At 37.3% G+C, this 12,457-nt stretch overlaps 1 protein-coding gene across 1 annotated transcript in view; it reads right to left on the reverse strand.

Moving 5' to 3' along the window:
- Window positions 1-12,457, reverse strand: part of sntg2 (syntrophin, gamma 2) — an 88,940-nt gene that overhangs the window by 33,973 nt on the left and 42,510 nt on the right. Inside the window, exons 9-10 of the mRNA XM_079633268.1 lie at window positions 7,471-7,598; window positions 231-360 (exon numbers count right to left, since the gene is read on the reverse strand). Coding sequence (XP_079489394.1) covers window positions 231-360; window positions 7,471-7,598 — 258 coding nt within the window. The remainder of the gene's footprint in view (window positions 1-230; window positions 361-7,470; window positions 7,599-12,457) is intronic.

Below are 12,457 nucleotides of genomic sequence, written 5' to 3' on the forward strand. Positions count from 1 at the left end.
GCAGTTGTGTGTCAATGCATGAAGAATGAGCATTACACTTACTAGACCTCTTCTCATCAGTGTCTCTGCACACACACACACACACACACACACACACACACACACACACACACACACACACACACACACACACACACACACACACACAAGCACACACACACACGCACACACGCACGCACGCACGCACGCACACACACACACACACACACACACACACACACGTTACTTACGCTCTCCTGCGTCAGATCGTTGATATTGGTTGATATTGCTTGAAGCCAGTCTGTGCTTTCTCCCGCCGTGCAAAATTGAAGAGCGTGCGTGCAAACTCCATCTAAGGCAATGACTTCAAAACTGTTCGATCTGGAAGAAAAGGAGGAGAAGAAAAAAGAATATGATATATTACATTTGATGACAAAAGTACAACACTGGCATACCGTATATGACAGAAATCAAAGTTATTTTACAGCATGCAGATTTATCAGTGTACATGAAATGGATTTTAGCATTATTATTGTTTATTATTAGTGTATTTATTTATGTAAATGAATAATAATAATAATACATTATTACTAAATTAATTAATATAATATAATGAATAAAATAATACAACTATAAAGTAAATATACTTAATATAATATACTTCAAAAAAGTATATAATATAATAACAATGATAATACATTAAAAATAAAGTAATACAAAATAGGTACTACTACTACTACTACTAATAATAATAATAATAAATTATTACTAAATTAATTCATATAATATAATGACTAAAATAATAAAACTATAAAGTAAAAAAAAAATTTTTATTGCTACTATAACTATTAAAAATAATAAAATAATAACAATTATAATAAATAAAAAATAAATTAATACAAAATAGGTACTACTACTACTAATAATAAATGATTACTAAATAAACATAATATAACGAAAATATCAAATAAAACTAAGAAAGTAAATAATAAATACATAATATGTAATAAATTAAATAAAAATAATAAAGTAATAAACATTTACTAATAATCACAACAACAACAATACTAATAAATTATCATTAAATTGTTAATTAATATAATTAATATAACAAATATATAAAATAATAAAATAATGATTAAGTAAATAATACATAAATTATAAATTAAATAATAAATGAATAAAACATATAAATAATAATAATAAAAAATAATGCATTAAAAATAGAAGTAGTACTACTACTACTACTACTAATAATAATAATAGTTAATCATTGATTCTGCCACAGGTAGGTTACGTGACCAGCATACTTCTGGTTGAACCATTTATTGTACATCATTTCATAACAAGCTTTCACAAACGTGTTGAACACCTTATCATCAGTCCACGAGGACTCTGAACAGAGCCATTGTTACCGCAGTATCTCACCGTGGTAAAATCCACTCTGTAGTTCATGATGCAAGAATGAAACAATTCCTGATCAAATCTTCAAGGCCACAGAGGTTTATTCTAATATTGATGAAGACATGAATAAGACATCAGAGATACACTGCACATTGCAAGTAGACACTAAATCGACAAGTATTATCAGAATTTGTAGAGGATTGAATCATGCATTTCAGTCACAGATGATTTACTATTCCACGTCAAATATAATAACTAAATAAACTAAATACTCATGCCATGACACCAGACTGTGTACAAATCCCTCCGCAATATCAATAGATGATAAAATACAACTTGTTTTGCAGCAGTGATGCAATGACTTTACCAATCAGTGATTGGCTCTTTTATTTAGAAGGCGGGACTTATTTTGCATATTGCACTTTTTCTAATATTCAATGCACAGTCTTTGTATATCTAAAGTCTCGGCTCAAACACAGGCGTCAGTTATGATTATGTGACTTGGTTATTTCCGTTTGTTTTAAATGTGTAAAGCTATCAACACACACTCCGAGGGATGAAATGCATTTGTTGAAAGACGTCACGCTCACTCCTCCATCAATTGTATATAATGGGACGGCTTTGACATTTAATATCAGAGTGTGTTCGGAGCGTGCCGCAGATGAATTACACTTTTTAATGATAGCTGTCAGTTGAGTTCAACAGAAAGTGACTGTCGGGTCAAAGCATATTTCTGAGCTATCGTTTCCAATGTGGCCTTTAGCATGTAGATTTAATGCATTGCTTATGAAGGACAAATGCAAAGGGCAAAACCTGAAGATAAACATTTCTAACGCATTAAATCATGCGGTTGAAGTGAGAGAGCAAATCTGAAGCTCTGCTACTAAACAGAAGCGTTGCTCTCTAAACACTGACCGCATCTTTAGCAGCTTCCAACTTTTCCAATAAAGCAATTCAATAAATGGTATGATTTCAATTAATGCCAACCATGTGTGAGATCATTCACCGCTTGGGCTTTTTCAGACAGAGATTGCCTGGAGAATGTGATGTTCTGCTTGAGCTACCAGCAGACTGTAGCCGAGTGCTTTGAAACCAAGAGGCCGGCCGTGTGAGTGACAGAACACAATAAAACATCTATTAGTCTGTTTTCACCGGCATCGGCGCATATGTGGAGCGGCGGTTGTAACGCAGACGAGGAGAAGAGCATGAGGGAAGGGACGAGATGTTGCACGGACGCTTTGGGTGTTCATCGTCTCACAGGAGACTGTCCCCCAAAAAAGTGTTGTGAAATCTGAACGCATCTTTCTTACATTCAGAAAGAAGGATGCACTGTGGGAGTCGCACGGAGATGTGAAACCCCCGGAGAAACTGAGGTAACGCTTTATTGTGATGCTCCACTTTAGACATTACACTAACTGTGCAACTCAACTACACTGTAAAAACTTTCTGAGCTCCCCAACTCAAGATTTTCTAGTAAATAAGACCCTGTTTACACGAGAACGCTCGCGGGTGAAAACGTAAAAATATTTTATCGGATATGCCTTTCGTGTACACGGCGACGGCGTTTTTGGGGCTTAAAAACGCAAAAAAGTGAAACCACCCTCCAGAGTGGAAATCTTAAAAACGCTCCACCATCGCGTTCCCGTCTAAAGGGTAAAAACGCAAAAGTCTGCAAGACAGTGAAGGCGCCGCGTACGCGTTTACGTCACAGGCATGCACCAGTACAGGAAAATAACAAAACATTATCTAACTAAAATATAGCATTAATTTCATTGACAAAAAAAAAAAAATGCTGAGCGACACGCGAAGAGCGCCGAGGGTTAAAGCAGCAGCTTTACCGTATTAAACATGAAAAACTGTGTCAGCGTCTCTTTCACTTTCAGTGCTTCACATCGCCACCTAGCCGCCTGGAGTGCACACTACTGTACATCCAATTTCACACACTTTTGCGTCACCATATGCACGCAGATCCCCCCCATAGCGCTCGTCTAAACGCAGAATAAAAAGTGATAACGCAACGCCACTTTTGCATTTTCTTTTCAGATCGTTTCCGTGTAAACATAGCCTAAAAAAATAAAATAAAAAATTTGACCCAAATGAAATTCTGCAAATTTAATTTGATCAATTTGTAGAATTTCACTTGGGCCCATTGAAAAATTTAGATGTGACCAGTCACTAGAAAATTCAGTTGGGGAGGTTAGAATATTTTACAGTGTATAAAAATAATGCTAAAGGTACAGGTCTAAATGTAATTCTCAATATTGAAGAATATGATTTTGCTATCCTATAGCAAAAAAAAAAAAAAAATGCTGGGTTGGGTTAAATTTTTCAATTACTTTTTTAACCCAATGTTTGGGTTTGTCCATATTTGACCCAAAATTGGGTTAAAACAACCCAGCATTTTTTAAACTGACATCTAAATTTGCAGAATTTCAAATTTGCAGAATACACTGAAAAAATTTAGATGTGACCAGTCACTAGAAAATCTTGAGTTGGCGAGGTCAGAAAGTTTTTACAGTGTAGCATTTATCCGAGTATAGTAGACTGTCTGCTTAAAGGATTAGTTCACTTCAAAATTAAAATTTCCTGATCATTTACTCTCCCACATGTCATCCAAGATGTTCATGTCTTTCTTTCTTCAGTCGAAACGAAATTAAGGTTTTTGAGGAAAACATTCTCCATATTAGTGACTTCAACGGTTATCAACGGGTCGAAGGTTCAAATGTGAGTTTCAGTGCCGCTTCAGAGTCTCGACACGATCCCAGCCGAGGAATAAGAGTCTTATCTAGCGAAACCATCGGTCCTTTTCTATATAAAAATAAACATTTATTTACTTTTTAACCACATATATATATTAGGGCTGTTAAACAATTAATCGCGATTAATCGCATCCAAAATAAAAGTTTGTGTTTACGTAATAAATGTGTGTGTACTGTGTATAATTATTTTATATATTTAAATACACACACATGCTTGTAAATATTTAAGAAATATTTGTATGTATATAAATTTACATATAATTTATACTATATATAAATTATAAATATTTTATATATAAATAACACATTTTTATTAAATATATACATGAACGTGTGTGTATTTATATATACATAATAATTATACACAAGTACAAACACATTTATTATGTAAACACAAACTTTTATTTTGGATGACATTAATCGCGATTAATCGTTTAACAGCCCTAATATATATATTATATTATATAGTACTTTCAACGTGATTGCGTAATGTGTGACGCATCAAAGCCAGTGCAAGAGGAGCATTTGTGGTTAAAAGTATATAAATGTAATTTGTTTTATAAAATGGCCGATGGTTTCACTAGATAAGACTCTTATTCGTCATCTGGGATCGTGTCGAGACTTTGAAGCTGCACTGAAACTCACATTTGAACCTTCAAAAAGTCACTATATGGAGAAAACTCTTGCAATGTTTTCCTCAAAAACCTTCATTTCTTTTCCACTGAAGAAAGAAAGACATGAACATCTTGGATGAAGTCGGGCTGAGTATATTATCAGGGAATTTTAATTCTGAAGTGAACTTTAATATCGAACACTTTATTTTGATGCTCCTCAACAGACATATTGACTATAAGTAACTATAAGTAAAAATATTTTCATGATTTGTTATCACAACTTTTTATCTTTTGTCAAATCAAATTCGATAACTAATGTGTGAAGATAACACACTATTTTGAGTTTCTGTTTATTAAACCATTCTTCTTCATTGTATTAACTCAAATTGTTAATTACAACGAACTCAAAATTTTAAGGCAACAAGGTAACTTGCCTTTTTAAGTTAAACCAACATTTTTTTTTTACAGCGAGTCAACTTATTCTACTTACCCGAACCTAACAGTCTACTACTCTAATGCAAGATGACACGTAGTTGAAAGTTATAAAGTGTCACCAAAACTGTATTAAAATAATAATAATGGTCCAGAAAATCCTTCAGCTGAACCTCCTTCATGAAAGATCAAATATCATAATGCACCTTTAGATGCTGCACATGTTTAAAAATGCATGCACTTGCTCAGAAATCCTTTAAATCAATCGAGGAGTCACACTCTGTGAAAAGTTCTACTTCATAGTAAAGTTGACGTACAGAAAAACAAATCAATAACAGCAAAACATATTTAACCCAGGAAAGCCTGACATAAGAGATGAGAGTCAGAAAAATATAATGTTTTGAAATGTAACAGTTTATTGAAACTTTTGACGGAATTAAAAGGAAATGCATGAGTTTTTTGTTGAGCATCATATTTGATACATCAGGCTTTTATGGCTCATTTAGTATGATATAGAAAAAATATGAAGGGAGAAAAATATGTATTTTGGTGCAGATGCTGATATTTATATGACGAAATAGAAAGATGAAATTCTGATGCTTGTAATGAGATCTGAATAACAGACTAGTGACATATAGGGCCCTATTGTAACGCTCTGAAACGCAAGTATCAAACGCGAAACGCAAGTAAGTTTGTGGGCGGATCTCGAGCGCTGTTGCTATTATACCGGCGGGATAAACGACTCTTGCGCCCGACGCAAATCTAAAATGTGTTGGTCTGAAGTCGCTTCTTTACTCATAGGTGTGGTTTGGGCGTAACGTGAATTTAAACCAATCAGAGCGTCCTCTCACATTCCCTTTAAGAGCCGGCGCGCTTGTTCCACGGCGGATTGCTATTATAACGGCGGATTGCTATTATAACGGCGGATTGCTTTTATAACGGCGGATTGCTATTATAACGGCGGATTGCTATTATAACGGCGGATTGCTATTATAACGGCGGGTTTGCCGGCGCACGCCAGGAGCGATTCACAGCCGAGGAGACCGACGTTCTCGTCAGGGCCGTAAAACACAGAGAAGTGACATTGTATGAGGATGATGGAGAAACCCAAATTAGCTTCGGTTAAACAGGCGTATAATAATTTGGGTAAATGTGTAAGCTAGATTTATGCCTATTTTTTCACATCTTCGTGGACACAACAATGATTTCCCTCGTGTGTTAATATTTTTCCTTGTAATAATGTATGATTTGCAAAAATGAAAACTGCTGCGTCCGTTTATATTAGAGAATCAAAGTGTGTGTGTTGTTCATACGCTACATAATGGCCAATCACGCGCGCTTAAAATAGCATCTGACTAACGCGCGGCGCCGCTGTCTTTAGACTCGGTTTCTCCTGGTCAGCGGCGGAATTGATTTCTGAAACTGCAGAATATCACCAGGGAACGTTTGCGCCGGAACACTCTCCTCTTTTCACTGAACCGCCCGCGCGAGCGCAAGTTCATTCCCTAATTTACCGACGTGCGTCTGTGGAGGGAAAAGTCCGCTGTGCGCGGGTGCAGAATAGGAATTATACATGCGTCGGTGTACAAAGTAATTTGTGCTGGGTGCAAGATAGGGCCCAATGTCATAATAAAAATAGTTCTAGTAAGAATAATATAATATGAGTTAGTCTAAGTCAAAGTCAATTGCGCTGGGTGCAATATAGAGCCAAAAATGCATTTAAATATCAGTCATCACTCTTTGTCTGCTTATAATATGTCGACATGAATGAGGCGACAGAAGGCATGTGGCAGATTGTGTTCAACAAGTTGATAATGTTCAGGCCTGAGGATTGTGTGCATCAAACATGAAACAACAGGCTTTATAGGGTTAAAATCAAAGTTGTCGGAAATCAAACTCCCGAAGCAAATGCACATTCAGATTATGCATTCTGCCTAATTAAAGGATGAGAAACCAATCTCTCTGCTTTCCACCTGCTGCAATCACAACCTCAGAGTTTTAAACTGGTTATTTATAGATATAGTCTTTTCTCTCTGTTTTCAATGACAGCCGAGCTGAGTAAAGTCAGATCCACTTCTTCTTCTTCTTCTTCTTCTTCTTCTTCTTCTTCTTCTTCTCTTCGACCTGCGCTCCTCTCGCTGGTCCTGCATCGCTGACCTTTCCAGACACGGCATGCCGCTGCATAGATATTGGATTTAACATCCTCTCACCTAAATGAAAAATGCTTGCAAAACCAACATTTGGAGCGGGCGCGTGTCAAACCGTACAGCGGATTACCGTACCTTAATTTATCGGTTCCAGCTTTGCGTCGAGAGATTCGAGCCATGAAGAGAGGGAGGGTGACGGCATCCAGCCAGCGCTTCTCATACTTTGGTTCATTAGCCGAAGGTGAGGAGGGCGACGACGGGGCCTAGATGGAATAAATGAGAGAGAGGGCAGAGCAGAAACATCTCGTTTTAGTGCCATCATCCGCTGCACTCTGATCACGAAGCCAGCGGCCTCATAACAACCGTGGCCCGCCATTCAAAACAGCCCGACTGCACAGATAACAACTCGGGCTCGACGGCATCCTGCAGTATTTTACAAATGAATGCCGCCTCGCAGAAATACAGGATATTTTTAACACTGAGCAAAATTATTTTCTTACTCTGTGTTTTTGTCTTGTTTTAAAGGACACATTCTTAAAGCAAGATATATTTTCTTAAGAATCAAAATGACATAAAAAATGTATCAAATGAAAGTGTTTATGCTTAAAACGAGAAAAAATGAAGTATAATAGACTTTTGCCCGTCCACTTTTTTAGCGGTGTTGGTTCCAGAAGTATTTTATTTTTTTATTTATTAAAGGGTTAAACCAACGAGCTACGAGGAGAATCACAACATTACGAACTTTGATTTGAGGCAAAAAAAAATGTGTTTGAAAATCGGATATAAGACTGTGAACCTAATGGTTTTAGTGAGGGAACGAACTACAATCCCATGATGCATTGCAAACAGCATAATAAAATGACAAAATTATTGAGAAATATAAAACTATTCATTTAAAAATTTTGATCACATTGATTCATGGGAGTGGGCGGAGCTAAAGAAAACTTTTTGCTTGTTTCGACTTGTTTCGGTGAATTTTCTGTACAGCATCATGGGAAATGCAGTTTTTCATCACATTCTGCTGTTAAGCACGATTATTTTAAATCTAAGTTGAAATAATGCAGGCTAATAGAAGCAAGTACCATCGATTAACAACCTTGTAGCCCTCGTAGTCTTTAAAGGTTTATAATTTAGCGTTAAAATAAATGTCCCTATGGAGATGACTTCCGGAACGAGACTGTTGTGCTCAATTGACCGTTCGCAAAGACCCGCCCCCCTTAGTTACTGTTGCTATGTCCGACAAGCTACGCCGCTCTCACACACACACACCATGTTCTCACGCAGTGAAAACCACATCACGGAGCAGAGAGACACTGACAACACACTGACAGACACAGAACAGCTTACTTTTGTAATTAAACATATTAAACAAAGTCTCAACTTTCAAATTTGGTCATTTTTGAAAAGAAATGTAAACAATAAATACTGTTTTGTGGCTCTTTAATGTGTCTGACAGATCGCTGTGTCGCCTCAGTTAAAGCTGCTCGTGAACCGATCATCTCTTCCTTCTAGTTCATTTATAGCATCAAATAAACATGAATGAACATCAGAAGGAATGTTGTTTTAACCGCGGAAATACGTCAGTACACTCCGCTTCTCAAGTTCACATCCTCCCATGTTAATCTACTAACTCTCGTGACTGCTTTGTCCGACAAAATGGCGGATGGCGAAGTACACTGTAAAAAAAGATTATTTGACTCAACTTAACTAAGTCAAGTCATCTTGTTGCTTTGACTGAGTTAATTTGAGTCAACTTATAGTGTCAAGTTTATGCATCAATTCGTGTTTTGAAGTGTAATAAACTTGACACTATAAGTTGACTCAAATTAACTCAGTCAAAGCAACAAGATGACTTGACTTAGTTAAGTTGAGTCAACTAATCTTTTTTTACAGTGTATGATTGGTCAGATCACCTGACAATCAAGCTCCCTGTGAAGGGTCAATTCAATGGTAAAACAAGTTTATTTTTCTGACTCCACTGGCAGATGTTTGTTTTTGTTTAAAGCATACCTTTTTCATAAAACTTAATTTTGATTGTTAAGTAAATGTATCTTAATTAAGAAAACTAGACAAAAATACTAAGTAAGAATTATTCTTTTTTTGCAGTGAACTTGGCAGAAAGACGATGAAAGTCTAAAGCAGAAGAACGTTCAGCCGTTGTAAACACTAAAGTCAGCTTCCTAATGCTGCAAACGCTGCTGGGAACCCATACAGATTCAGCTTGTCAAGTCCACAGTTTATAGTCTTCAAAATGTGCGTCACATTTGTACGTGACTCACTTCAACAGCAAAATCCCATAAGTCATATCGGCATTAACATAATATTATGCATGACATGCGTGAATCTCTCGGATGCAAATAATCGGTGAGGTCGGTAAGCTTATAAATCTCCTAGTATCAAATCAAAATCATAATATTTTTCTGCAAAACATATCAGTACAGGTGCAGTGCGCTTAAGATGAGGATATGGATTTTTTGAGGTGTTCCTGACCTTGCTTCTAGAAGCAACATATTTTAGGTTTATTTAAAAACTTGAAGAGGGGAAAATGCAACTTGAAGTGTTTTTAAAACCCTTTTCACGTATCCTACAGTAGAAGTTTCTTTTCACTTTAGACAGTTTGCAAACATACCTAGAACAATACAAATTCATACAATCAATAACATATGCAAACTTTTAAATATTAATCAAAATTACCAAAACACACAATAAAATGACTAGAACTAAATAAAATTTTAATTGCACATGCAAACACTACTGATATTTTCAGAGTTTTTTTTTTTTTTTTCCTGTACAAAACACTTTTTAGCATAATAAGCTCTGACTGGATTATTTCACTTGTGGCTGAATACTCAAGCCATCATCAATTACATGTGAAGCCCTTTCTCCAGTCATACTCTCCACTCTGCTGTTTATTCAGACCGACGCTGGATAATTAAACTTGATTTTACTTTCATGTCGCGCTGCACTAGACGACACTGAATGAAATATGGCAGGCATGTCAAGATGAATGAGACTGACGGAGCGTCTCTCACGAGGAGCCGAACACCAGCTCTTCATTTCACTTTCACTGCCATATACCTCCAGATACCAACAACAGACACAATTCACTATTGCCCAAATAAAAACAGGCCCGGATGGATGGATGGATGGATGGATGGATGGATGGATGGATGGATGGATGGATGGATGGATGGATGGATGGATGGATGGATGGATGGATGGATGGATGGATGGATGGATGGATGGATAGATAGATGGATAGATGGATAGATGGATGGATAGATAGATGGATAGATGGATAGATGGATGGATAGATAGTAATAACAAATGAACAATTGGCAATTGGCTGTGCGTACCTATACGGTATACCACGAATGTTATTTCTCGTGCCATTTAACCGCCAAAAATAGTTTTTGCGTGCATATGATACCAACTTTATGGCGTGTAATACGCACACACTCCCAACCCCTAATCCTACCCAAGGTTTTCAGTGTGTAGCATATGCACGCAAAAAACATTTTTGCCGTATAAATGGTACGAGAAATAACATTCGTCGTATATGTACACACTTTCATGAGATCATGTTGGAAGTATCAGCTAATCACTTTTAAGCTGTTTTCCTTTTGTTTTTGTTAATGCTGTTTCATTAATATTAACAATATAATAACTAGATACAGGTCTATTAGGCTGCACTGCAAGGCTTTAAAGCACAGATCCAACATTTGCACACAAATCCACCATTAATTACATGAATAACTTATCAAAACAAGTAGTTGATAGTTTTCGCAGCACAAATATGTGGAGTATGTAAACATGCAAGTCGAGTTGGTACAACCAAACTACTAGTATTAATTTTTTTTTATTATTTTTTTTTGCATAAAGTATTATATTTGCCTTTTTCTTTTTCTTTTTTTGGCAGAAATACTGCTACACTAATTATTTGCAGGCATGTAAATGAATAAATGCTAAAGCAGCCGATGAAAGCGAAACACTGTCGATCAGCTCAATGTCACAGCAGCCTGGAGGGGACGACGAGCTCAGAGAATTACAATCACCTGCAGGCAACCAGCTCAACCACTACAAGAGGATTAGAAGAAGAAGAAAAACTAATTTGAAGAACACAGGAAAAAAGCACAAATATTGTCGACTCAGCAGTCAGGAGAGCGCTGCGTGTGTTTTTGCACATTTCCATGCCTGGCAAAGACAGAGAGAGAGAGTCAATAGAAGAAAAGAATTCATCTGTTTACAGTAATTGGATACACTGGCTGCCATTCAATGTTTAATAATGAAGTATATTTGCAGGAAAAAAGGCCTCCTGAATTCTTCCCATGTTTTTGTCGGAAGAGGATGCCTCTAGGACAAGTTCATTAAAACAAACTCTTCTGAACACCCAGAACACCCCATAGCAACGTCATGGCAAACACCCAGAACACCCTAGCAACCCCATAACAACACTCAGGAAAACACACAGAGCAACCCTTAGCAACGTCATGGCAAACACCCAGAACACCCTAGCAACCCCATAACAACACTCTGGAAAACACACAGAACACCCCTTAGCAACGTCCTGGCAAACCCCCAGAACACCCTAGCAACCCCACAACAACACTCTGGAAAACACACAGAACACCCCTTAGCAACGTGCTAGCAAACATGCAGAACACCCTAGCAACCCCATAACAACGTCCTGGCAAACCCCCAGAACACCCTAGCAACCCCATAACAACACTCTGGAAAACACCCAGAACACCCCATACCAACGTCCTGGCAAACACCCAGAACACCCAATAGTAACCCCATAGCAATGTCCTAGTAAACCCCCAAGCAACCCCATAACAACGCCCTGGCAAACACCCATAACATCCTATAGCAACCCCATAGCAACGTCCTGGTGAACACCCTATAGCAATGCCCTGGCAAACACTTAGAATACCCTAGCAACCCCATAGCAACTTCCTGGCAACCACCCAGAACATCCTTTAGCAACCCCATAGCAACGTCCTGGTGAACACCCTAAAGCAACGCCCTGGCAAACACCCAGAATACCCTAGCAACCCCATAGCAACTTCCTGGCAACCACCCAGAACATCCTATAGCAACTCCATAGCAATGTCCTGGTGAA

The sequence above is a fragment of the Phoxinus phoxinus genome, assembly GCF_949152265.1.
Source record: "Phoxinus phoxinus genome assembly, chromosome: 13".
Lineage (NCBI taxonomy): Eukaryota > Metazoa > Chordata > Actinopteri > Cypriniformes > Leuciscidae > Phoxinus > Phoxinus phoxinus.